The sequence below is a fragment of the Grammomys surdaster genome, unplaced genomic scaffold, assembly GCF_004785775.1.
Source record: "Grammomys surdaster isolate TR1022 unplaced genomic scaffold, NIH_TR_1.0 144, whole genome shotgun sequence".
NCBI lineage: Eukaryota > Metazoa > Chordata > Mammalia > Rodentia > Muridae > Grammomys > Grammomys surdaster.
Genome location: NW_021604602.1, coordinates 8,311,639 through 8,339,371, shown reverse-complemented (window position 1 = coordinate 8,339,371; position 27,733 = coordinate 8,311,639). Strand labels below are relative to the sequence as shown.

The 27,733-nt window shown below is 53.2% G+C and overlaps 2 protein-coding genes across 2 annotated transcripts in view; one reads left to right on the top strand and one right to left on the bottom strand.

Annotated features, from left to right (window-relative positions):
- Nucleotides 1–21,010: 21,010 nt before the first annotated feature.
- Nucleotides 21,011–23,144, bottom strand: Zbtb42 (zinc finger and BTB domain containing 42). Its single transcript, XM_028764518.1, has 2 exons — nt 23,053–23,144; nt 21,011–22,622 (listed from the first exon to the last, which is right to left on the bottom strand). Exon 2 carries the CDS (start codon nt 22,603–22,605, stop codon nt 21,343–21,345), a length of 1,263 nt encoding a protein of 420 aa, XP_028620351.1. The 5' UTR covers nt 22,606–22,622; nt 23,053–23,144; the 3' UTR covers nt 21,011–21,342.
- A 4,036-nt stretch (nt 23,145–27,180) lies between these two features.
- The window catches only part of Akt1 (AKT serine/threonine kinase 1), a 21,427-nt gene continuing 20,874 nt past the window's right edge, over nt 27,181–27,733 (top strand). The window contains exon 1 of the mRNA XM_028764551.1: nt 27,181–27,325. The gene's annotated coding sequence lies outside the window, so the exon portion shown is untranslated. The remainder of the gene's footprint in view (nt 27,326–27,733) is intronic.

Here is a 27,733-nt window from a genome sequence, read left to right as displayed (position 1 = left end):
GCCTGTGATGTACAGGTGGGCCTGTGTTATACAGCTGGGCCTGTGTTGCACAGCTGGGCCTGTGATGCACAGGTGGGCCTGGTGTGGCAGTAGACCATCATAGATCCAGCCAGGTTGCAACAATTGCATCTGTTCTAGATGCTACATATTTATTAACAAACAGGGCTCATTCTGGTTCATTTATAAACAAGGCCCAGGCTGGTCTCAAACTCAAGGTCCCCCTGCTGTAGCCTCCTGGGTGCTGGCATTACAGGTGAGATCATGTAGGTGGGGTGAAGAGATCCTTTTGGAGTGAACTACCTCTCCTTCAGCACCTGGTATGAAGCTACTAACCTTTGCTTTTCCCTCAGTCTCAATTCGTCCAATCAGATAAAGCCTTCCTTCCCTCTACAGGGCATCACCCCACCCTGGTGACCTTGTCTCAGGATCAGGTCACCTCTTGCCTTCTGTCAGAACAGTTTACAGAGCCTCCACTACCCTCATATCTCTGGAGTCCTCTCCTTTACTGTGTCACTCCACTTGGACCTGATCCTGGGGAAGTGACAAGCCATTAAACTCCTTAGACAGACTGCACCAGAGTGTGAGAGACAGACAGACTTCCCGGGTGGAGATGCATCTAGGCTTCCACTTATCCCTCCCCACACAGTAACAGACAAATGGCTACAATGTGTGTGTGTGCCTCCTTCCGAGAGAAACAATTCAGTGTGTGGTGCCCGCCTGTGGGCCTCGGAGTCTGCCCGGCACCAGCTCACTCCGGAACAGCACATGAAGCTTCTGGGTGCAGTAGGAACTGAGCAAGCTTTACTGTGGTTCCAGGCTGGTATCCAGGCTGTCCTGCCACGAGAGCCCTGAGACCTAGAGGAGGGACAGCAGCGGGGGGATGGGTGTGGGAGGGAAGACACAGGTTCTGGGTGTTGTTCTAACAGTAGACCCACAGGAAGATGCTAGAGGGGCAGAGAGGGGTTCTGCTCAAACGTTGTCCGTTTGAATCAAGCTCTGACTTGGCCCCAAACATCAGCTGCCTCTGTGAGCTCCTCGTGGCTCACAGGGTGATATTTGATCTGCACAAACATAAAATTAAGCACGCACAGCGGCATTCCTGTCGTTAAAGGGAAAGCGTGAATCTGAGGCAGGCCCGAGCGGGTCCGGAAGGCACAGCAGTGCAGCGGCAGATGCTCCCTCTCCTGGTGTCGCTGCCTGCTGCTTATCCTCGGCTCCCTCGGTATGTGTGCGGCCTCATGGGGCACCCATTTGGCTGGTAACAAAGTTGCAAAATAAAACACTGAACTGGTCTAGGCAAGGTCTGCAGGAAACCGGTACTACTGTCCTGGTAGAGCAACAGTATCCAAGGAAGCTTGGAAACCATGGCAGGGAGGAAACATCCAGAAAGCATTTTGGTAATCTGCTTTATCTTCCAGAAAAGGCATTTATATGGGCTGGTAAGGTGTAGCTCATACGTGGGATGATGGGATACAGCTCGGGGACAGGTTTACAGATCCCTTGAGGTGTGCAGTGTGGACGTTTATCTTTTGGGGAAATGCCATCAAAGACATCACCTGCAGAGGGGCCTCTGGATGGACAAAAGGACACATGATGGATGCCAGTGGCTCGTCCACAAGCTTCGGTCTTCACACAAGATGGCCAAGGCAGCAAACATGGCACCCTTAAGGAGGCCAGTCCCCATTCTTCTAGTGGCACCAAGCTCACTTCATCAACAGCAAAGCTCTGTCCCCTGTGGGAGAGCACACTGGGTCCCATCCCTGACAGCCTCACAGAAATCTTTCCACAAATGTCATTTGCAGCCAGGGGTCATTTAAGAGGCAATCAAGTGGAAGTGGCTCATGCCTTGAGCTGAGAGTCTGTGCTTAAACGCAGGGCTGGTGTGATGGCACGGGGCGATGAGTCTTCAGAGGCTCCTGCAAGGACCTGCTGGGAGCCTCATCCTAATGGTGACAAGCTCTCTGCAGGAGGGACTGACAGAGGACTATACTTCCCTCCTCAGAACAAGAGAAGAGATAGACTCTGTCTCATGGCCATTACAGTATCACAGAGGGTTCTTCCTCCCACTTGGACAGTGTGGTGCTCTGTGAAGACTGTTTTCCCTCACTGGAGCCGAGGTGGCCTTCACTGCCCAGGTCTTCCTCTGCCACAGAAGTAGTAGTTGGGGAAGGCGCTTCTGTGCCAGCCAGGGAAATGACTGCATCGTCACAGCTGGAACTGGGGTATCAAGAGCCCAGGGATGCTGGGGTGTGCTTGATGTTCTGGACTTCAAAGATGAATGTCACACTGTGGTACCCACAAAGACAGAACCCAAGGGCTCAGACTGCATAAAGAGGGTGTGGGCCACCCATATAATAAAAATGCCAACCATATAAATGTGGTGGAGAGCCAAGCCACCTTGGGGAGATGTAAAGAGGACAATCCCCCCTACACACACACACACACACACACACACACACTCACACATACACACATATACACACACACAGACACAGATACATAGACACACATACATACATACACACACATACACACACACGTACATACACACACACATATACACACATACACACATACACACACATATACACACATACATACACACACATACACACATATACACACACAGAGACACACACAGACACACACATACACACACATATACACACACATATGCACACACACACACCCCATTGTGATATTAAAGTCCTAGCTTTACTGCCTTAGACTGTGCTCTCACCTGGGAACGCAGTTGGTGCAGTGGAATCAGATGAACTCTCATCCCAAGTGCCTCATGGAAACGGGGCGTGTGGATACTGACTGCACAGAGGATGCTTCGAGGATGAAGGCTGAGTTCTGACACAACTTCTCACCAGCAAGGGAGGCAAAAGTTTGAGCGAGCACAGAAGGTGGGAGAAGAGCCTGGGACAGCCCAGGAAAGCAAGTGGCCCTGCTTGGACCACAGGCTCTTCTCTGCCCTGTGAGCACCCTGGTCCACGCCTTTGTTGCTGCTGTCCTAGCAGGGAGTACAGGGACTGCCCTTCCCCACCTCCCCATGACCCTCTCTGAAGGAAAGACACTGCGGTCCACACTGAGGCCCAACCCACCAAGCTCTTCTATCTGCTCCGAGCTAAGGGTATGCTCCCTTCTTTTACCCCACACTAGGGGTAGAAGCCTGCCCTGGCTGGCGCTGCTTACTGAGCTGGTGACACACCTTCTTCAGGCCTATCTCCTAAGAATCACAACAAAGGCTATTTCAGTGGAGAGATGGTTGTTCAGGTTTGAGGACGCTGGCCCTTCTTTAGGAGACCATGGACCAAATGGAATGAGCCATGAGAGGTGAAGTATGCTGAGCAGGGACACGGAAAGGGCCACACTGCTCGTGGCAGTTTCCCTGACCTGCCTCTCCCTTGCTCTTCAGGCTAGGACTCATGGCTGCTGCCTAATGGTCACCCACTCTGATTAGCCTTGGGGACCCAGCACTCCTCTCAACCTCATTGTATCTATAAATGACCTTTCTGGAAACAGCCGTGGGAACTAATTCTGTCTGGCTCCTTGGACTGGCTGGTTTTGTGTCAACTTGACACAAACTGGAGTTATCACAGAGAAAGGAGCCTCCCTTGAGGAAATGCCTCCATGAGATCCAGCTGTAAGGCATTTTCTCAATTAGTAATCAATGGGGGAGGGGCTACCCTATTGTGGGTGGTGCCATCCCTAGGCTGGTAGTCTTGAGTTCTATAAGAAAGCAAGCTGAGCAAGCCAGGGGAAGCAAGCCAGTAAGCAACACCCTTCCATGGCCTCTACATCAGCTCCTGCCTCTAAGTTCCTGCCCTGTGTGAGTTTCTATCCTGACTTCCTTTGGTGATGAACAGCAATCTGAGAAGAGTTGAATAAACCCTTTCCTCCCCAAGTTGCTTCTTGGTCATGATGTTTTGTGCTAGAATAGAAACTCTGACTGAGACACTCCTGCTTGCTGTACCCCACGGCTGCTGTTCAACACTTCCCCATCCCTTCAGAGCCTTCTACTCTAGGAAGCTTCCATCCTCAGGATCCCTGGTGAAGGGGTCATGGGCCCTACATGACACACCCAGTGTCACAAGTGCAGCCCTCAGGCCGGTTTCCAGTGTTTCCTATGCTGCTAACATTTCAGAGACTGTTTAAGGATGGAGAAGACATAGCCTCCACCCGAACTGTTACAGCCTTTGCCAGGAGACCAAGGACCCCTTCCCCATCACTCCCCTTCCTCAGACTAGGCAGGGAAGGTAAGCTCGTGGAGGAGTGGGATGGGGTGGTGGGGAGCACAAGGCTGTAGGAACGAAGGCTAATTGAGAGGCCCGGCACTCTATGAGTCTCTTTAGTATTCGGGAACCTCAAGCATGAAACAAAATCCACTACCACCTTTCTTCTGGTCACAGTCGCTGGGGTTGGGGTGGGTTCTCCAATGTTCTGTTCATATCCCGGGCTTCAGACAAGAAAAGGACACTCTCCTGCAGTTCTGTAAACAGAACTGAAGTCCAGGCAGCCACAGGCCCCAAGGATCATTCCGACTTCACAGTCAACAACCCTGCTGTTCTCAGCTTATCACAGCGCCCGAGTCTCTGCCTCAGTTGTCACTGTGTCCATCTGCTGGGCTCAGTGATGCCCTACTGTCTGGCAGAACATGACTTCACAATGTGATGCTGAGAAGCTGGCATTGAACCAGAGAGTTCTCCTTATCCACATGGTTGACACCATCCAGTCCAGGAGATCCTGAACAGAGAGTAAGGCCTCTGTGTGAACTAAGAGATCTGTCACCTCTGACCCTTGGACACTATAACTCTGCTCCCCAGACTTGAGCTTGCAGACTAACTGAATCACACCAGGCTGTTTCCTTCTAGCTTGCAGATAGTAGAGTGTGGGACTTCTCGGCCTCCACAGTCACGTGGGCCAATGCCTGTAAAATACCCCATCTCTTAGCTCCTTCTCCAGCCCACTGCTTCTATTTGTCTGGAAGCCAAGGTGAAACACACAGTGTTCTTACTTTGTCTGTGTGAAGATGTCCTTTTTAAAAATAATTTTGAAATTTTATTTTTATTATGTATATGTCTTTATGTGGACATGTTGTAAAAGTGTGGGGTAGTCCCTCAGAGGTCAGAGGTGTTAGATCCCCTGGAGCAGAGTTACAGGCCACCAGATGTGAGTGTCAGGACATAACTCAAATCCTCTGAGAAAAGCATCTCTGTGTGAAGATCATGTTCATATTCCAAAATCAGGTCGCAAGTACAGTGTGGGGCTAAGACTTCCTCAGAATTATTGAAGACACAATTTAACTCACGGGAGTCACAAATCACAGAATTCCCCCTAGGTAAACAGAAAGTAACTTCTCGGGATTTGTGGGATAGCTCATGGACCAGGCTAGGCTTCCACGAGCAATATCCAGGGCCCTGCCAACACTGGCCCTGGTAATAGGTTAGCTGCCCTGTCCTCCCCAGACACCACCACCAACTGCAGAGATATATTGTTTGGTTTGACCGAGATGAGGTACAACAGAGAAGTTGTCTCATCAGCTCACTGATGCCCTGGTATCAGGCTCACGACAAAAAACAAGCCAGGTAGCTGGGAAGCTGTAATGGTGAATCTTCATTGTCCACTTGACTGGATTTGGAATCCTGTCGGACACATGCCTTTGGAAATGCCTCTGCTTCCTGACTGAGGGTGCAATGTGGCTAGCTGCCTTCTCCCCCTGCAGCAACAGCGACACCAGTGCATACTGACACACTTCCCCTCCATGATGGGTGTCTACAGACCCTCAGGCTGTGAGCCAAACAGAGCCTACCTTCTTCAAGTTGATCTTGTCAGATTACCAATGTAGTCTTCCGTGAGTGGGAAGAAGAGGAACTTCCCAAAGACCATGTCATCAAATGGTGGTGGACAGGGGCATCAACAAATGTCCACCACCACTGTTGCTCCACTAGGAGAGCTGGTTCTAGGCACTGGATGTAGGTGGAATCCATTGGGAATTTTGTTTCCCTGATAAATGAGAATCTTTGTCAATATCTTTTTCCTCTTCTTTTTTTTTTTTAAAAAAAGATTTATTTATTTCATTTAAATTAGTACACTGTAACTATCTTCAGACACACCAGAAGAGGGGATCAGATCCCACTACAGATGGTTGTGGTTACTGGGAATTGAACTCAGGACCTCTGGAAGAGCAGTCAGTGTTCTTAACTGCTGAGCCATCTCTCCAATCCCCTCTTTTTCCTCATCTAGGTTGACTATGATGTGATGCTTGGAGTGGTGACAACCTGCTTGAGGTCACAGGAGAAAACCCATAGAACTGTGAAGACGCTAGCCCTGTGTTGTGACTTTTCCTATAGCGATGTGAGCACACATCTGTTGGTGGTGTTGATTAATCTGCTCTATTCTCCCCGGCGGTGGTGGCGTGAGCTCCTTGCTACTGCCCCAATGTTGTGGATTCTCGAATGAAACACACACACACACACACACCTGCACACGTACAGAGCCTTATATTTAATATGCCTTAATCAACTCAATGGCTGGGCCACTCCCAAACTTCCACGTTGCTAATGCCTCCCTTCTGATAACTCCTTAGTTATTACTTAATAAAATCTATATTCCATCTTTACTATCTTAGACCCAATTGCTGGGGGGCTGGGGCCACTCTTCCCTGCTGGATCTTAAATGATTGTACACTCTTTCTTCTTCAGCTGTCAAGCCTGGTCTTTCTGCTTCTCAGGCATGGCGGTACTAATCCTTCTTCTTCCCTTGGTTCCCTTGCCCAGGAAAACTAAAGCCATGCCTTTGTCTCCCTGTCCAGCCATTTGCTGCTGGCAACTTTTTTTTTTTTTTTACCAATTAGAACCCACTGGGGGCGTGGCCAGCAGTGTCTTATGTGCAGGATTCTCATGTTTGGGAACCCAATTAACATAATGAAAGCAATAAACCAAATCCACAACACATATCTATTCACTCCAGACAGGACACTAACAGACCTCAGAACCATTCCACCTACATCCAGGTTGGTAAGCCAACTTATTTTAGAGGAGTTACTTATAGGAACATGGGTAAATTAAAGGCGGGTAAATTAAAGGCGGCTGAATAACCACATCAGTCCACCAAAGCACAGGTGACCACTCGCACTCCTTCATCCCCAGGGCGTCCTGCCCGACTGCATGCACCCCACCAAGAGTCTTCTCACTCCAGAAATTACTCATTGCTTACACAACCAGGAGGAGGAGGCCTTTTGAGTCTTATAATTTTATGAGTCTTGTAAGTTTCATTAGCTTAGGAGTCTCCTTCCTCCCTGTGCATGTGTGTGTGTGGAGGGGTGTTTCAATTTGGAGAAAATATCTACACAACATGCTGGTACAGCTGGACTGCTGAGGTCCCATCGGCCACGCTAACCTTAAACCAAGGCACTGATTCAAAACGACGCTATAGGAAACCCACTATATACCCACTCATTCATATACCCACATGCCCCTCTACCCACCCACAGCTTGTCAGTATACCTATCCACCCACCTGCCTACACGCTGAACCTTCACCTAAGCAATCATTCATATCCTATAGTTAACTGAGTCAAGGCAAATTCGTGACATGGTTAAATTTACGGTTTGGAAAGAACCAGAGAAAGAAGAGGCAAAGGGGCTCTGGATTCGACTATGGATATAGGGATGAAGGAACTGATTGCGAGATGTTGGGGAGCTGTTGACTGTCAGAAGTGGTATCTGGGGAATCCCTCAGTCCACAACCAGCTGTGATGGAGGTCGAAAGGAGCATAGCTTTTCTCCTAGACCTCATATGTTTTGGCCTTTGGAGATACGGTCAGAATTCTTTTCCACAGTAATCTTCTCATTGTGGAGAAGCTGCCACACCCATCTGAACTTCCTGCCAGCTGTCTGCAACATCATGGTGAGGACCAGGGTAGGTCAACAGCAGTCAATACCATGAGCACTGTGGTGATCTGAATGAGGAAGATCTCCATAGGCTAATGTTTGAATGCTTGGGTTCCAGTTGGTAGAACTGTTTAGGAAGGCTTAGGAGGCGTGGCCTTGTTGGAGGCGTAGTGTGTTGGAGGCGTGGCCTTGTTGGAGGCGTAGTGTGTTGGAGGCGTGGCTTTGTTGGAGGCGTGGCCTTGTTGGAGGAGATATGTCACTGGAGGGCGGGGTCAGTGTTTAAGGTCTCAAAAGCACATGCCATTCCTGATAAGGCTCCTGATTTAGCCTTCTGTCTCATGCTTGTGGATCAGATGTAAGCTCTCAGCTACTGCTCAGAGCCATAGCTGTCTGCCCACTGCCATGTTTCTTCCCACCACGATGGTCATAGACTCTATCCCAATAAATTCTTTCTTAAGTTACCTTGGTCACGGTGTCTCTTCACAGCAACAGAAAAGCAACCAAGACAAACACCTTCCCCAGAGTGAGCCCCACTGCTGACCACAAGGGTCCTCCTGTTCATAGACTAGGATATGTGAAGATCCTTTCTGCTGTAAGTGGGAACTGCCATTGGCAGTGCTGGAGCCAGGATCAGAGCACCCCAGATGCTGCAATGAAAAGCTGAGCAAGATAAGGTAGCCAGTACTAGTGTGAACCGAGGTTCCAGAGGAGGCATAAACGTGCATAAAATATACGCTGAGTAAAACGGTCACTACATGGGCTTTCTGTTGTTAACTGATTCGTGGGGGATCTTTGTTAAAGATTCCACAAGGCTGATAGATTGAGTGGGCCTTCCATGGTTGTGGAGAGTTGGAATGTGGAGAGATCTCAAGCTGATTTATTTTTGGATTATTTTTTGTCCCCTCACTAGACAGTCATTGAATTGTTTTAACAGACCACATCCGGTTCCATTAATCCACCAGCTAAAAATGTTATCAGCCGCTGAGATCTACAGCAGAGATGTACTCACAGTGCTGCTGTAACCTGCCTACCTGATGATTACACCAATGTAAAAATGCCTTGACGTCGTGAAACTGTTACACTGCACACAGTATGAGGGTAGCCAGATCTGTGTACCCTTGCCATGGTCACTCATATTTGGCACCATTAATCCAACGGATCGCCTCCCTCCCCTCCTCCCTCCATCATTTCCACAGCTACGCATAACAAGGTGTCAGGCCCTCCTGACAGACACAGATCTCAACAAAGCCCACGCGGCTTCCATCCACGCGGACGCTCCAGAGCACAAGTGACCAAAGGAAGCACAGACCGAGCAGGAACCAGCTTCTCCAAGGCTCGCGCTTCCACCCGGCGTTCCCGGCGGCCACACCGCCCGGAGGCCGCGTGACGCGGGAACGCGGGAGGAGTGCGCCTGCGTGAAGGGGCTGCGCGTGCGCAGCTGGTGTGCAGAACGCCAGGGGTGTTTAGGGTCGTGAGGTGGAAGCTTGCTGCTGTCGCCACGGTGTCCTGGAGAGTGCCGCGCGGGCTCTGTCCGGCGGAAGTTGCCGTCCTTACGCACTGAGCCGAGGTTGCTCCCTCCGATCCATCCTCCGATCCGTCAGTAGAGACAAGGACCTAGGTCCGAGTGCGGGAGGGGCGTATTGCTGCGCTTCGTGGGTGATTGTTCCCCTATAAGGACTCTGCCTCCCCTGGCTCCCTTCCTCCAGAATCCTAAAGCTCCCCTGGCCCCAATCTCCCCAGATTCCCAAGTCCGAACTACTTTCCTAGACCCCGGTTTTCCAGACCCAAAACTCTAAGGTCCCTGTCTGCCTGGAATCTAAGCCTCCAGCTTCCCAGGCCCCTAGTCCTTAAGATCCCCAAACCCCCAGTTTCTCAATATCCCAAGCCATAAGGACTTTGGCCCCCACTTTCCCAGGCCTGCAGCTTCCAAGCTCCAGGACAGGCTAGGAACAGTAGAGAGGAGAGTTCCTTAGCCAGAATAAGACAGTGCAAAGGGGAAGGCTTCCTGGTCATTTTGGGCCTATGAGAGGTCTGTTTCTGAACACCCGGAGAGGAAGGGGTGGAGAAAAATGAGTGTCCCTAGGAAGAGTCTGAGCAGGACCCCAGAGAGCCCGCCCAGCGATTCCTTTTGAGAGAGGAGACTGAATAGAGTGAAGAACCAGGAGGAGCTGCTGATTGGTGGAAAGAAAACGAAGAGCCTGGGAAGCGTGGAGGGGGTGACTGAGGGTGCTGGTTCTGGAGTGGCTCTCCTGGAGCTTGGGAGAAGCCATCTTGCAGAGGAGCAGAGCCCAGAGTAGCTTTACTCCATTTTCCAGACACTGATACCAGAGGCCATCTGGAGAATGGGTTGGAAGCAGCCAAGAGAACCCAAAACAAAACAGAATGAAGACAGCCAGCCCTGCTTGTGGGGTGCGTGGGGCAGGGAATCTGTTAGAGCCACTCACTGCATCGAGCCTGGCCACGGAAGGGTGCAGAACCGGAAGAGGACCCAACACCTCCATACCGATTTGCACACAAGGGTTGTTAGATGGCGTGTGTATTCTAACGTGAGATTGCTCATCTCAATGGTCATAGCTAGGACTGCACCTTGACCACCTACCATCTCATACCAAAGGATTAGAGGCCCTAAGAGGTCCTTTAACTCAATAGGAAATCGGTTGTAACAGCTGAACCAAGTTGATCCAGACAAATATAGATGATCAGTGAACCTAGAAAAAAGATGCTGAGAGGAGTGGTCTCTCTGCGGTGAACTATCATACTTGGAAATTTCCCGGTTTGTTAAATGCAGTCAGGGGTGCAGGGAAACAGATTGCCCCCTTGTTCAGGCAGTTTGGCACCCTCTGAAGGAATTGTGCCTTCTCCTTAGGCCAGCCATCCCACTTTGGGAGTTGGGTACCCATAGTGCTCGATGCCGTTTAAGAATATTGGCTACAGTTGCTTACAGTCAGAACTAGAAGCTCCCCAGATACCCAGCACTGCAAGGCTTGATAGCTTGATCCGTGTGTGGTGGAGTTTGCCCACTGTGACATGCTACAGGACTGGGAAATGAAAGGCCTGGGCTGGAGAGAGAGCTCTGAAGGTGAAGTGCTTGCCTTATAACCGTGATGGCCTGAGTTCAGAACTCAAAACAAAAAGCAGGCACAGTGACACCGTGATCTAGCACTGGGGAGATAAAGGCAAGTGGATCTGTGAGTTTTTGACAGACAGCCTAGCCTACCAGGGAGCCCAAGGCTAGTGAGTGAGCCTACCTCACAAGTAACAGTAAAACAAGGAGGCGTGGTTCCCGGGGAGTGTCACCTGGAGGTGACTGGCCTCATGTGCACATAAACCCAGGGACAAGGGATCATTTGTGTGAAAAAAGGCATGGTGCACGTAGCATAACTCATGATGTGCTACCTTTGGGTGTGGCACCGAGGGAGTTCGGTATGTCAACCTCTACACAAAGTAGAGGCAACTGGCCAGAGGGAATCTTTTGTTTTCCCAGACAGGGTTTCTCTGTGTAGCCCTACCTGTCCTGGAACTTGCTCTATAGACCAGCTGGCCTCAAACTCAGAAATCTGCCCACCTCTGGCTCCCAAGTGCTGGGATAAAGGTATGTACCACCACCATCTTGCAGGAAGGAGAATCTTAATTGAGAAAAATGCCTTCTGTAGGCAGGTCTGTGGACTATTGTTTTGATCAGTGATTGATGACAGCTTACCCGTGAATGGTAGAACCCCTGGGTCCTGGGTGGCATAAAAAAGCAGGAACAGCAAGCCGTGAGGAACAGACCCATCAGCACTGACCCTCCATGGCCTCTGCATCAGCTCTTGCCTCCAAGTTTCTCCCATGTGTGAGTTCTAACCCTGACTTCCCTCCGTGATGGACTATGATCTGAAGCTGTAAGCCAGAATAAACCGTTTCCCTCTCCAAGTTGCTTTTTGTCATGGTGTTTTATGACAGGAATAGAAATGCTAAGACAAGGTCACAATAGGGGAAGGGACTAGAAAGCACACAGCTGGCTGGACAGTCATGGGAAAGTCCTGCTGGTTATAGTGGAGAATTGGAGGCAGAATCGGGATGAAAGGAATGGTAGGTTTTAATCCAACTCATCAGAATGTTAAAAGACAGCATGGTGCAAAGCTTTAAAGGGCTGACTGTCTTCCAGGAGCTAAATTCTCTATAATATAACCAAACTGTCCTTAATGCCTGTCCAGAAATACCTTGTGTATAAACGCATATTCGTGAGCATACAATTCCAGCATATAACTTATCACATCAAGAAGAGAGCATCAGATTCCCTGGAACTGGAGTTAAGACATTCGTGAGCTGGCATGTGGGTGCTGGGAATCAAACCCAGGTCCTTTAGAATAGTAGCCAGTGCTCTTAGCCACTGAGCTAGCTCGCCAGCCTGGAACTTTGGTTTTGGCTGTGGTATTATATTCTGTGCAGTGGACAGATAGCAGGTCTCCTGTCAGTGGATATTTAGGTCTTCTCCAGTGTTCCTGTATTGAACAGTATCCTAATAACCTATGTCAGAGTCACTTCATTCTCATCAGGCTCATCCATGGGACTGCTGGATTCCCCGGACTGCTGGAGGAAGGCATGTGAGCGGTTGTAATGTAGATGGCTGTGCTCGAATTTCCTCCAAACGATGAGCGCTGTTGCCCCAAGTATCATAAAACACATCATAAAATTCCAGGCTGTGTATCTGTATGTCCCAAATCTGAGTCCCTGTCTGAGTCTGATGGTGTTTACAGATGGGCTTTGTAAAGGTGGTTAAGCTTAGAAGGGTTTGTGGATGAGGAGTCCCTGTGATGAGATTAGTATCCTTGTGAGGAGAGGAGGTGAGCTAGCTTTCTGTGCCATGGGAGGTCACAGACAGCTGCCCCCGGTAGACCTTAAATGCTGCTCGTTCTTGGCTCCCCCAACCTGCTTGATGTCTAGAAGCAGACCAAGCGGGATACAATGTTTTCTCTCTCCCAGTCTACAAAATGGTATCTTCCTGTGTTTCCTAAAGCATCTATGGGAAGTTTCAAGCTATCCAAAGTTTGAAGTACAGAGACCTCACATACCCACCACAGACCTCAGCAGCCCTCTCCTGTCACTTACGACTACACTGGAACCTGGGTCACTATGCACACTTTAACCGATGGCTATACCCATGTAACATTCCTGTAAGACCAAAATCATGTCAGCCCGGGAGCAGCCCAAGATTCCAGTGGATACTCAGCTTCTGCCCCGAGCACCTGTTGCCCCTGTTGTTTCGCCCATGCTGAAGAGAGGCCCCGTCTGTACACAGCTCGGCTCCCTTCCCTGCCGCAGGGTCTATCCACGTCCTTGTGTATCATTTTTCATAGTCACATGACTTTTCCACTCCAGGAAGTTCTGCAGTTAGTGTACCCATCTGGCCTTCTGTTGATGGCTGTGCGGGTACTATCCAGTGTTTGACAAGAATGACTGGAACCACAATACATTTGAGTATAAACCTTTTTGAGGGTACACATTCGTTTCTTTAACACCCACTAGAAGAATCGTTGGGTCTGAGGACAGGTGGTGGATTTAACTTCATTATAAATTGCCAGTCCCTGCTGGGAATGGTAGCACATGAATATAATCCCGGTACTGAAGGAGCTGAGGTAGGAGACACATGAATTGAAAGCCAGCCTGGGCTGCGTGCCCTTTTCAGAGTCCTGCCAGGAGGCAGTGATGGGCATCATGAAGGTTTTCCCATCCCACAGCTATTTGCCATTGTTGTCTTTTCGTCTTAGGATGGTGGCATCTCATTCTGCTAATTTGCATTTCCTGGTAGTCGGAAAATGGAATGCTCTCCCCCCCCCCCCACCGGCCTTATTAAGCTATTCTTATAACTTGCAGGATCCAAGTTTCTCTCCCCAAGAAGATGAAGTGGGGTGTTGCCCTCAAAGCCTTATTTGGGGGAACTCTGGAGCGCAAGCTGTACAGCAGGACAGTGTCAGATTACTGTGTACCCAGCAAGGACTTCCTCATCTGAGGTGTGTGTCTCCCTCATGGCAGTCTGTGTGCTTAGTGTTGAGTGATGCACAGGATCAAAGTTGAAACAGGGTGTCAGACTCGATGTTATCAGAAGGTCACCCGATAATCTGGCTTCTGTGACTCCTGGCAAGGTTATTTAGCAGTGAAACCTTAGTCACATAGGTGCAGCTTGTGGCCTTTCTAGAACTGAGGGTGCCAGCAGTAAAGGGGGAAGCAGAAGCCACTGCCAAGGACACTCCCAAAGAAGCCACACCAGGTAGTGTCACCATCTATTAAACTGGTGGTTACTGACACACAGCCCTGTGGCCAGTGTCTGTGCCCAGTGCTGGCTTCTCTCAGCCCTGCCCTCATGTGTCGTCAGTGTTTTCAAGTCATGTTTTGTCTCGTGTATTTTTGGCCCAAATTTATCATTTCATCCAGGGGGTTATTTCAACATGCTGTTCCAGCATCTCAAGCTCCTCACAAGGACTAACCTTAATATTTCTTCGACTATATTTAGAACAAGGCAGAGTTCCTCTTGTATCCTGGACATGTTTGTCCCCTCCTGCCTGAAATGCACTCTGGAGAAAATGTTGAGAGCACTTAGAACTTCAAATTGGCCACCTTATGTGTCACAGGAGAGGAGGATATGAAACCTGGAGGCGAGCTGGGGCAGGGCTGTGGTGGTACCTCACATAAGGAGGGGAAGGGGGAACGAGAGAGGTGGCAAAGGTGGTAAGATCAACAAACTAACACCAGGCCACTGCTATTGGGAGAAAAGGATGTTCAGACCTCACCTTCAAAAGGAGGGGCTGTTCACGTGATCATTTGAGCTGCGGGGGCTGAGAGGAAGACAGATGTGGGGATGGAGTGCTCAGAGCCAGGCCCTTCATCAGCTGAGGGGGATCCGACTGTTAACCTGAGGGTGTACCGAGAACACAAAGGGCAGAGATGGGGGGCAGTAGAGACTGGAGGTGATCCCTACCTTCCTACTCTGGCTCCTGGGGGCAGATAGAAGCTGAAGAGGAAATCAGGTCTGTCCAGTAGGAAGGAGCGTGCCAGGCTTCGTCCATGCCACATACACCGGTCATCTGCCCTGAGAGGCAGGACACCATGAGCCATCGGTGTGATGGGCAGGCAGAGAGGTCAGATCTGGGGTACTTTCGGGAGGAATAAATATCCCACCTCCCTTTAGTGCCTGATGGCCTGTGGGCATGCCTAACACACTGCCAAATACCAATAATTCTTACCGGGGACCAGGCCAATGGGGCCAGGAAGGGCCTGGGCTATATTCTCAGCCTTCCACACACATCTGAAACACCAAGTGTGCAGAGTTGTGTTCCCCCCCCACACACACACACCCCCAAACTCATGCCGAAGTCCTAGGCACCGAGGAAATGAGTCCCCTGTGTTTTGGAGCTAGGCCTGTTAAAGAGGTGAGTACGGTGGGTTGGAACTCCGTGATTGTATCTTTCTAAGAAAGGACGTGGACTTTAGGATGCGCTGAGGTCACAGAAGACTCAGTCTACACAGAGAGAGGGGTCTCAGGGGCTAATCTACTGTCCCTGCTCTGGGACTTCTGGCCTCTGGGACTGCAAGACATGTCTGTTGTTCAGTCCCTGTCTATTGGACTGTTATGACAACCTGAGCCAGAGAGCAGAGCCAAGACAGAAACAGAGCAACAGCCCAGTACCTCCATACGTGCTCCCATTCTGCTCAGGAAGGTGAGACCGTGTGCCTGGAGATCCACTGGCTTATCTGAGGGAACACTTATTCCCACACCTGGAGCTGTGTGAAGAGTCGTGCCTGAGTACCACAGCATTTGGCCTGGTGTCCTCAGTGGCTGCAGGGCATCTGAACCATCTCCCTCTGGGCAGCCTGGAGCCTACAACGCCTCTACCGCCTCTACCGCAAGCAACTTTGTAGCCTTTGAACTGCAACCATAGCTACCTGTTACCCCGTGATTTATGTTACAGCTGCCCAAGGGGGGAGGAGGAGAAGGAGGCAGGGAACGAAGTGGCTTCCACAGAAGTAGACCTAGCCAAGCCATGCTCAACAGCAGTGATCTCTAGTGAGAATTCTGGAATTTTGATTTCTTTAAAAAATACAAATACAAGAATATGTTTTCATTTTAATCCTAGGTGTGGGGTGATGTGTAGCAGCTGATATGATTTGCCTCGTGCTCTAGCAGAGGCATGGTTTTGCCAGCTGTGGATAGTTTCTGCTACTGTGTGGCATTTGGAATTCTGGGACTTTTCCCAGAGGGAATATAAATGCTAGAGCCCCATAGGCATTGTTGGTAGCTGTTGGTAGTGAGGTAGGGGTTGGTTTGTGAGTACTTACAAACTCAAAGAAGAAACAAAAAGGAAGAAATTAGATTCAAGGAGTTCTACATCTCTCTCTCCCCCTCTATCCTTCTTTCTCTGCTATCTGATGATAGGAGGTGAAACCTGAGGGATAAAGGGTGGGAAAAAGAACCCACAGAGTAGCCAAGTCCAGGTACAATGATCCCCACATTACTGTCAACACCCACTGCTGTGGCTGGCCTGTTTGCCCCAGAGCTGGGTGCCAGCGTCCTCAGCCTGGGCTGTTCTGACCTACAGCAGCCCCTGACTGTTAACTGCCATTCTGTGCAACACACACAGGGGACCACCTCCATCCCATTCCAGTGCAGCAAATGAGACCACTGAGGCAGAAGAGAGGCTGCAGGGGGACGGGACAGAGCCTTACGGGATAGAACCAGAGGCCCCGTGGGAATAGAAGTCTCATGAGTGTCCACACATGTACCAGGAGTGCTACTAAGTATCAGCAGGGAAGAGCATAGGCCTGCTCCATGGGAGATTCAGGGACACTGAGAAAACATGGAGGACAGAGGAGCAAAACAGGTACTAAAGGTCCACGTAGGGTGGAAACTACCCTGTCAGCTTACAGTTAACCATAGCTGCTGGCCTAAAGTCAGGGGTCCTTCATAAAGGGGATGCTGGCGGTGGCTGTAGAGGTTGTGGGCATGACGACAGATGTCATGGAGGAGTGGGGGGTGGTGAGGGTGACGGTGACGGTGGACGTGCTGATCGTGATGACAGAGGTGATGTAACTGGGGTCGCTCGCGCTGGTGCCGGATGATGCTGAAGATGACACGGAGGGAGGTGGTGACAGAAGCACTGGTGGCGGAGATGGAGGTGGAACTAGAGGTGAAGGGAGGGGGGAGGAGCGAGGAGGATGGGGGTGGTGACGGTGGTGGTGGTGATGGTGGAGGTGGATGCGGATGGGGACAGTCGAGGTGATGGTAGTGGTGGAGGACCATAATGGAGGTGGTGGTGGAGGTGACGGTGGCCGTGGGCGTGGGCATCGTGGTGGAAGTTGCAGAGATCACAGAGTGGCAGATGACGGTTCAGAGACGGTACGTGTGGTAGGCTCATGGCAGGGCTTGAGTTGATGGAGGCCATGGAGCTCGGGGCACTGACAGGCAGTAGTAGAGGTGGAGGAAGCGACAGACACAGACACTGGTGGAGGGATCTCGGTCTCACTGGAGATCAGAACAGGGGAGGCGAAGGCAGAGGAGGTGACGTATGTGGAAGCAGGGTAGAGGGCATCGAGGACGGGTGGGGGGATGCTGCGGTGGCTGTGATGACCGAGACTCTACAAGCTGGGCTCTCTGCAGAGAAGACGGGACTGAGTTGGGAGTAGGTATAGCAGACCAGGGCAGAAGCATAGGAGAGCTTGGCACCCATCCCCCCACACTCCCGAGAAGGTCAGGTGTGGCATTATAACTGCAGTTTGCTCATCTTCCTTCCTCAGTGTTGTCTATACAAACTCTCTGTGCTGTTTATGAATATCAGACAGGGGTGGACCGTGTGGGTGTTATGCGGTGCACAGCTTCCCGGAGACAAGGGCTAGGGAGTGGGGGAGGCAGCATCTGGCCCCTGCTGCACTTGTTTCTCATGGCCAGGACCTCCCTACACCCGCTTCCTCTCACACAAGACAAGTCTTACCCTGTGCATCTTGCTCTGTGATCCACTTAGAGGCTCCTGGGAAGCCACAGTATCTAGACAGGATTCTGGACTCCTCTGCACTCCCCCCTCCCCCCAGCTCTGTCCTGCTCTTCTGCTGAGTGCTAGTCCCATGGAGGCTCCAGGCCTCTGGCCACCAGGGTCTGTGTCCCTCACTCTGCCACACAGCTGAGGCACCCAACACTCCCAGGGGTGGGGCAGGGAAGTCCCAGACTTGTTGGCCATTGGCTGACATTTTGGGGTTCTGCCAAGACTTTGTACGTGCCTCAGTTTACCATCTGGCCAACAGGTCAAGAAGTCACAGGTCAAGATGGGTACTTCCAGGGAAGGTGCCAAGAGGCCTGTGCCATCCAGGAATAGATCTGGAGGCTTTGTGAAGCTGGGCGGAGTCCACAGACCACAGGGGCCCCCCCGGAAGCCTCCCCTCTCAGGACTCAAGACCCCCTCCTCTCATCTCCATTGGTATGGCGACAGCTGCCTTCTCCTCCTCCCTGACTGGAAAGCTTGGGCTGAGTCATGGGCTCCTCTGGGAACATGACAGGGCCTCCTGCAGGACAGTGGCTCCCGTCCAGGCTTCGTGGGAGGCAGGGGGAGTGTGGGGCAGGGGAGGGCCAGCCACCTCATCCCAGGACTGACATCTGGAGCCAGAACTGGGAAAGCCACAGGAATTGGCCCAGGAACTGTCGGGCCCTTCCGGTACCAGCTCAGGGTGGCCAGGGCCCCTGTGGCAGGCACAGTTCCTGCCCTGCCCTGAACATGGCCCAAGCACAACGAGGCCGGTATCACTGAGGCCGTTCTGCTCCATCCACCAGAGGGCCTGGGAAGACAGTAGATGAAGCCTGGGGGGCTCACGGGATGGGACATCTGTACCTCTGTGCAATGTCTAGCACAGGAAGGTGTAGGGGAACCGGCATAGGCCCGAAACCATCAGCCTGGAGTCCAGTCACCCACTACAGTGGGCCAGGACGGAGTGAGAGGAAACAAGAAGGCCTTTGGTCCAGCTCTATGCTGAAAGAAGTGTGAAGGTAACATGGAGGGAGAGATAAGAGAGCAAAGGACTCACAGCTTGGGGTTTGCCTGGACGGCTCAGAGGAGACAGAGAGCCAGGACTACAGAATCCATCTTAGATCCAAGACCCTGCCCTTCCTCACATTACCCTGCCTCTCTGGGACTCCTCTCCCAATCTCTAGCCATCAGGGGAATGAGGATGCCTGTCACTAGGCCTGTCCCAGTCCATGCACCCCACTGGGCATGAGCACCTCCTGGACTGAGTCCCCAGGTTGTCTGCCACCTCCACTCCCAGCCCAGCAAAGCCCACTTTTCCCAACCCTGAGAATCACCACATCGACCTTCACCTGCGGTTGGCTTTATTACACTGCCATCGTGACCAACAGAATGTGTGAAATGGGAAGACAGCGTTCGTTTCTAGGAACAGTGCAGGCCGGCCGCAAGCGGGGCTGTGCAAACATCCCAGCCAAACCTAGGAAAAACCCGTCCTGTGGAGTCATTTCTCAGTGGTCCCTCCAGGGGCCGAGCAGCAGTGAGACCACAGGCAGGAACAGTAGCTGGGTTGGCCCTGGGAAGCCCACACAGAAGAAAGCACCTGGACCCCTTCTACACCTGTCCTGGGCTCTGCACACAGGGAGTGAATCAGACATATACATACACGCAACTGAACCATGCCAGTTATAAACGTATAAGCAGTCACTATTCTTTGTTAATTTCACAGTAACTGTGCACCAAAGACAACGACTCCAGTGTTGACTCAGGGTAGGCTCCCTGCCCCGGGAAAGCAAGTACTTGAGGAAAAACCAATACAGGGATGTTCTGCCTGCTCAGTGTAGTACTACACACACACACACACACACACACACACACACACACACACACACACGGTGGGAGTGAGGGAGTGAGCGAGCAATCGCTCGGATCATAAGTCACAGGGTCCTACCAGCCTTTCCAGAGGTGGAGTCAGAAGCTAGGACGCCACTGCCTCTTCTCCAGCTCTCTGCACTGCAGCCTGTCCTGGGCCTCCAGTCTTAGAGCATCGCTGACAGGCACCAGCAACCAAGGCCAGCCGTGGACATATTAGGAGAGCACAGAGACGGTTAGGAGAGGAACAGTGGATCTGTCCACCTTGGGGAGACCAACTATCACTTCACTCCAGCAAACAAATAAATACAACAAGTGTTAGTCAAAGACACAATGACTTAGATTTGCCCAACTCTGTCCTCTGGGCCACTTGCAATCAGCAGAGACAGCACTGTTGGGGAGAGGGTAGGTAGGCTGTTTCGGGCAGCTCTACCACTTGCTGAGGCCACCCCCCATCCTGCCCCACCCCGTTCCCGAAATGACCACGACCCTCTTGGGGTGCAGGTCATCAAAGTATGGTGGCCCATATCCACGGCAGAGGCACAGGGCGAAGTCCTTCACATTTCAAGGGCGCCGGCCCTCCTTCCAGGGCTGTAGATGAGGGGAGAATCTGCCTCCCTTCTCCCTGTGACAGCTGCTCCTACCCATGCCCCTCGGCAGGAGGTGGCACGGCAAACATTGCTCCTGTTAAGCTGGACGAGCGTTGGCCTTGTGTTTGGTGCCTGGGGATGACTGCAGCTCCAGGGAGACCCTTAGGAAGCAGAGGGGTGACTCCCAGGGTCAGGCCTGCTAGAAGCCAACATCAGCATCAACAGGCAAAGCTTGGCTCATGGCACAACTTGCCATTCCCAGCCCGGTGAAGCCAGTAGCAGACACATAGTGGCCTTGGGAGGTTCCTGCTATAAAGAGAATCCATTTCCAAATTCCCCTTCGTTGCCCAGAGTTCCACCCCTGTTCCACCCCAGTAACAGCCGCTCCAGGGACACCCAGCTTGAGCCACTTTCTTATGATGCTCGGGGTCCCCGCTGGAGCTACGCCTCCTGAAAGGCCAGCTGTATCTCTACGGCCCCTGCTGGTACTTGTTGTGCCTGAGGCCTTCTCAACAGGGGCTCCTGCTGTCACTCACCAGGAATGGCCCACTCACTCAGTGCACCCTGTTAGACACTCTCATTAATGGCTTTCTTGACAAGTGAGTCATTCTATCATGGCATTAGGCACACATGGACACTCTCAAGTATCCCAGCACGGTGGTCAGGGAAGCCCCAAGACAGAGGAAAAGTGTGTTACCTCACACCGCCCAGTGAATGGGCAGGCCGGGCACTCTAGAACCTCGCTAGAGAGGACAGTGAGGAAGACTGTGTCCCTAACTGGGCAGGGTGCAACCTGCTCAGGTGTGAGGTGGAGGCAAGGAGAGGGGGCGGCAACCCATCCAAGAAGCAGCAGCATTCATTGAGGTTGACTGGTGCAACCTTCTAGCCTTGGGGTAGGGCTACCACCGCCTGCCTGGGCTTCGTCCTCTGTCCCAGAGTCCCACCCAGGAGACCCTGCCCCCATCTCTTCCTCCACCTGACACAGAAAAAAAAAAACACTTCACACCAGCAAGGGCTTGACGAGGCCATAGTGGAACTTGCGGACGTGGCGATACAGGTCACCAGACTGTGTGAACCGGCGCTCACACCAGCGGCAGGCATGGGGCTTCTCCCGCGTGTGGACCACCGCGTGCCGGCTTAGGTTGTGTGAGTACTGGAAGCTCTTGCCACACTGCATGCACGTGTAGGGCTTCTCCCCAGAGTGCGTCCGTTCATGCCTCTTCAGCGTGTACGTGCAGGAGAAGGTCTTGCTGCAGAGCGGGCACGTGGGCACGGCCCCCTCAGGGGAGAGCCTGGTACGGACACTGTCCCGCTCTCGGAAGTGGGCACTGAGATGTAGCTGCAGTGCATGGGTGCTAGGGAACAGCTTGCAGCACAGCGGGCAAATGCAAAGGTGCTTGCTGGGACCCAGCTCTTCAGTGTCCACCACTGGCTCTGCATGCAGCCCAAGCTGCTGGCTGCCTGTCCCTTGGATGCACAGTGGCTCCAAGTTCACTGCCAGGCCCTGGGCTGCAGAAGCACAGACTGGTGGTGGGGATCTGTCCACGCTCTGCGGGCTGCTGCTATCTTGTTCAGAAAACGAATCTTGCTCAGCCTTCACCAGAGGCTGGGCCCCTTGCTGTATGGAGCTGCAGAGTGATGTCTGGAGGAGGCAGGGTGGGTGGACCTGCTCCTGTCTTGAGCCAGGCTTCAGTGACAGGTCCAGGGCCCCACTTGACTCCTCTGAGACCTGCCAAGATGGAGGTCCAAATGTTGGCAGGGGATGGGCAGCCTTGACCCCTACAGATGGGGGTTTGGCCTTTGGTGCGGCTTGGCAGAAAGCAGGGGACCAGGAAGGCAGGGGGTGTGGTGGCTGCCCAGGAAGCTCTGTCCCCAGCGTACGGGTCTCCAGATCTGGGTCCTTCTTTCTGAGTCTGCCCTTGCAGACCTTGACGATGTCATACATGTGTAGGTAGCTGGCAGCAGCCAGGACGTCCTCGACAGGTAGGCTGTGCAGGTCCAGCCGGCCCTCGTACATGAAGTCCAGCAGGCGGCTGAAGGCAGGTACCGTGACGATGTCGCCGTTGAGCCGCACTGTGTCGCGGCTGCTCGCGGGCTGGTCCCTGTAGAAGAGATGGAAGTAGACACTGCACGCGGCCAGTACAGCGCGGTGCGCAGGGAAGCGCGCGTCGCCCACCAGGACAGTGCAGTCGCACAGGAACCCCAGCTCGCGCTGCTGCCTCAGGCGACCCAGCAGCCGGACGCCGTGCTCCGGGAACTCCATGCCGCCGCAGTCATCACCTGGGCACAAACGGGACGCCTGTCAACACGCCGGGGATGCCGTGGCCGCCGCTCGCCCCGACGCGCCCTTCCCGGGTGCAGGCAGCCCACAGAGAGGCGCGGGAGTGACGCGCGCAACCGCCAGCCCTGAGCTGCCCCGGCACCTGCCCGGAGCAGGAAAAACTCGATCGAAAGTAAACAGAAGCCGCTCTGCCGCCGGGGCGGGGCTCGGGGTGCAGCGGAGGGGCCGAGCCGCGCGGACAGAAGTCAGGACTTCGGGCTGCCTCGCCCGCCACCCCCCTCCCGCCTGCCGCGCCCCCCGACGCCGGAGTCGCCGCCCGCCCGCGCCGCCGCCAGCTGCCACCGCTGCCGTCGGCCCCATTTATGGCAGCGCGGCCGTGGGGAGCGGCCGGCTAGGCAGGCGGAGCGGAGAACCCGCCCCTGTGCTCACCTCCGCCGCACGCGCGGCTCTCCGCTCCTTCTGCAAGCTTTCCGGTGCAGCTCGGACCGCACCGAGCTACCGGCGGCGCGCCCCGGCCGGGAGGGCGCGGGGACCCGGACGGCGCCAGGCGGGGCGCGCACTAACTTGGCCGGCGGGGCAACGCCTGCTGTTTGCCCCGCCCCGAAGAGCGAAACTCCCGGCTGGAGCTGGAGGGGGCGGGCCAGGCGACTTCCCGGAGCGGCGGAACCGCTGAGGTCACCTCGCTACCCCTTCTCTGTCCGCCCCACCCGGTCGGCCCCGCTAGAAGCTAGCCCGCCGCACTCTGTGGCGGGAGGGGGTACGGGACCCTCTCGCGATACTTGTCTCCTGGGCCTCTGTGCCCTCCATGGGGTCCCGACTGCCCCGGTGGACAAAGGGGCAGTCGCTTCTCCCTGGACCAATGCACCGGCAGTCACTGACGGCGTAGCCGGGACAATGGCCTCGGACTCGTTGGAAGACCGTCTTTCAGATGGGTCAGGGGCCGCAGGGGGACCGCAAATGTCAAAAAAGAAATTCACTTCGTCCTAGGAAGCATCCATTCTCTTGAATTCAGGCTAACACATCTGGGACAGGCCATGGGGTTGGGGTCTCTGACAACAGATTACCGCCTTCTGCAGACCCTGGGCTGGCAGCCAAGCATGCTAAGATCAGTGACAGAGGGCACTGGATAGGGCAGATGTGGTGGGATGGGTTAAAGACACAACCACAAAGAAGTGACAGGAGACCTCCCGAGTTAGGCAGACAGGTCACAAGGTGCAGGAGAGAAGCCAGGGCAAGCACCCTGGGCACAGTGTTCCAGGGTAAACAGGGTCAGCAAGGTGTGAGGAGACACCTACTTCTTCTGGGGAAAGGAAATGACAACAAAATAGCTCTGGGTTTAGAGGATTTGCGGCCCCTTGGCATGGGCTACACCGATGGCTGGGAGTCTTCTCTCCCAAGAGTGCAGGTGGAGGGGTATTCTTTTTTTTTTTTTCTCTCGTTCTGTTTCCTTTTTTTTTTTTTTCGAGACAGGGTTTCTCTGTATAGTCCTGGCTGTCCTGGAACTCACTCTGTAGACCAGGCTGGCCTCGAACTCAGAAATCCGCCTGCTCTGCCTCCCAAGTGCTGGGATTAAGGGCGTGTGCCACAACCGCCCGGCGTGGAGGGGTATTCTTAACAGAGGGCGTTTGAAGTTGTTTGGGACATTGCTCACATGAGCTTCATAAGCCTGTCGGTTAGATGCTCTCATTTACAGTTCGGGGGGAGGGGTTGGGGGACTACATAGCACCAAATTTCAGGGCCAGGGTTCCTATGGGGCTAGGCCCGTTCTGAATTTTCATCTTGTATTTGTTATCCAGAGACCAAGAATGTTGGGTGGGCACCACACGGGAGGCTAGAGGGTAAGTAGGAAGGAAATCTTGTACAGGGATTACAGGAAAAGGGCAAAGGCCAGGTGTTTGGCTAGACAAGCCAAGGGCATTCTGGGTGAGGGGCCTGCTGAGTCCCTCCGCTTGCTCTTTGGAGTCTCAGAACAGAAGTGGGGCTTTCTGACTGTTGGGGACAGCTCCGGGGGACCCGTTCAATGAGAAGTGGGGCTTTCTGACTGTTGGGGACAGCTCTGGGGGACCCGTTCAAAGTTGGATTAGAAGCCTAAGAGGCTCCCAGGGTTCCTGGAGGACCTAGATACTACAGGGGAGAGAACCACAGTGTTATACTAAACAGGAGGCTAAAGCAGGGGTATTTCAAGTTCGAGACCAGCTTGCGTGACATGGCCCGGTCTCAACTTCTGTCCTAGAAAAAAAAAATGTGTATCTGAAATGCACATTTGACTAGAAATAGGAAGTATTTCCTACATCTGGCAACTGCAGCAAGGAGCCTAGAGTCACCCTACATTGATCCAGGTACTGCACACCTGAGGGACAGAGCTTGGCTGTCCCCAACATTGGAGCCTGCGGGGCGGGGGGGGAAGCTCCCTCTGACAATACAAGCAATTACCCCCACTCTAACTCTGCAGGAATGTTCTATGTTCCGGGTAAGCCCAGATCCTACTGTCCCTCTCCGAGCCTGCCAGGGCTGGAGCCTGCTTCTGCCTCAGCCCTTCCCAGAGTTAGCAGGACTCTGAGCCACAATATCAGGGGTTCTCAACTTTCCTAATGCCTCCATCCTTTAAGACAGTTCCTCCTGTTGTGGTGACTCCTAACTATAAAAATATTTTTGTTTCTACTTCATAAATTTTACTACTTTTATGAATCATCATGTGAATATCTGCTTTTCCAATGATCTTAGGTGACCCCTGTGAAAGGGTCATTTGATCCCCAAAGGGTCGTGACCCATAGGTTGAGAACCACTTCCCTATCCCCTTAATAATACCTTTGCTAGTGGGGACTAGCTACGTGGGAATCAGCACATTCTAGGGACCTATGAAAATTAACTTTGGGGCATACCGTAAGTGACATGCCTTTAGTACTGGGATGTTCTTCCCACAAGTCCCTATCACTGTCTCCTCTTCATTCCTGTCTTTGCTTGAGAGAGTTTCCTCTCTGATCCCTCTTGACCTGCAACCCGTTCTCTACTCATGCTTGGAGCACTGTAGAGAGTCAAAGATTGTCCGACGGGGTGCATCCCTGTTCCTTTATCAGGGCCACGGCTTCTGTGTGCACTGGTTGAGCCTTAGCCTGCCACAGAATGGCTCTTTAGCAACTGATGGCTGAAAGTTGAACACTGACACCAACCAGCCCCTCTTTCCCTCTTCTTCCATGTTGGGCGTCTAGCAGTACCTCTAAAGCCTAGCCCCTGGCTTACCCTACACAGAGCAGCTTGCGAGGTACAGAGAAAGAGAAACTGCCGCCTGCAGGACCAGCCACACCTGACGGTCACTCCACATTCCTCAGGCTGGTCCACCATCTGTGCTGAGAACCCTGATTCCTGCCAGTCCAAGATCCCTCTATACTGGGCAGTGCTCTGTGGCACATACATGGCAGAGGCTATCACAAAGCCACAGTCCATCTGGTACAGGCAGACCCTCCCCAGATTTAGGGTGCCATCTAACCTGGGAGCTGTCTCAAGGTCCCACTATGCAGTGGATGCCTGGACCTCTTAGCTCAGGATAGGGCTCAGGCACTTGAGTCCTACCAAGTTGCCAGCAGCTACAAGAGATGAGAGAGAGGAAGACCTCTGTGCCTGGGGAAGAGGGTCAGGGACTTCAGTTTTTGTTGGAGAGCATGTCAGCGGCAAGTCTCAGTAAGGCAGACTTGCTTGTGTCTCACCTTGTGGTTCTGTCTAGGAGGCCCAAGAGAGGTATTGCTAAAGTGTAGACCCAGAAGAAGGAGTCGCCTATTCCCCGGCCCCACTCGGGGCACAGGGGAAGATAGAGACACAAAGAAGGGAGGCGGGACTGGGCACTGCATAGAAACAGGGCTCACCACAGGTAGGAGCTGTCTCCAACAGAGGCTTCCAGGAAGAGCACCCAAGTGAGACGGGTCACTAGAGAACAGTCAGGAATTGCTATGTGTTCCACAAGAGGGCGCCCTGCTGGCTCTCACTGCCCAGACCTGTGCAGCAACGGGATGGGGGAAGTAGAAGAGGAGGAGTTGGGGGCCTGGGGTGAAGGTTTGCTGGGTGAGCGATGGATATTTGTGTGACTCTCAGCCTCTGAGGGCAACCCTCAGGGTCAGGGATACAGCTGGAACGGAACAGAACTGCTGCCGGGCCTCTGACTTAGCGCCCCGTAGGCGCTCTGAGCTGGGTCAGCGGTGCAGCAGAAAGGGCGCCGAACAGAGCCCCCACTCCCCATCCCCGTCTGATGAGTATGGGGCGGTTGCTGAGAGGAGAGTGAGTTCTGCGGGAGCGGGGCGTGCTTCCTAGATCAGCCCCAGGAGCCAGGGAAGGAACTTGGTGTTTAGCGACGACTCCATCCTGGGCGACAGATAGCGTGGACTACTGAATCTACCCTCTTGTTTACACTCCCGGTGAACTCTGACCCTTGTATGAAAAACAAAAAATGCCCCCTGGTTAAAAATACCAGACACACGAAGGTAAATTCACAAAAGGGTTACTATCAATTCGGGCTTCTGGGATGAGGGAGGGGCCCTGCGCAGGAACTGCTGGGGCAGGCCGAAGGGGGGGAGGACTGAGGATGGATAAGAGGCAGGAACCACCTTGACTCTTCAATTCCGGGACACCAAAAGGAACCGCCCCCAAGCCTCACCCATCTGAGTCCACAGCAAGGTCTGGCTGACTGAGTCTCCCCCTTCTGGGTGTCCAGGTGTGCCCCCTCCTCCCTGTCACCCGGAGAGTCCCTATCAGTTGCTGTGGCAGGCAGTACTGAGTTGGATGAGCCCTCAGTAGCCTTCCTTCTTGTGTAGGGTGGCCTTTCGGACACCGGTGACCGGTCTCTCCCGGCTCCCAAGATGGGGACAGTTGGGCCTCTTGAGAGTCAAACTGATTCACTCCCCACGCCGGCCTCTCTTCCTTGGGGTCTGGAAGAGCTAGGCCGGGGAGTGCCAGGTCCCACAAACCGGGAAACCCAGGCCAGAGCTGGAACTCTGGATCTGCGGCGGGGCTCCGTTACCCGCGTGGCCCTGGCTCCGGGCCACCCGAGGGCGGCGCCTGCGGGGCCGCGCTCGCGCTCACGGGGTGCCTCGCCCTGGCCGCGGGCCGCGCCGGGGGCGCC

Coding starts and splice junctions, on each gene's coding strand:
- Zbtb42 (XM_028764518.1), bottom strand. CDS start 22,605: ATGGAGTTCCCGGAGCACGGCGTCCGGCTGCTGGGTCGCCTGAGGCAG.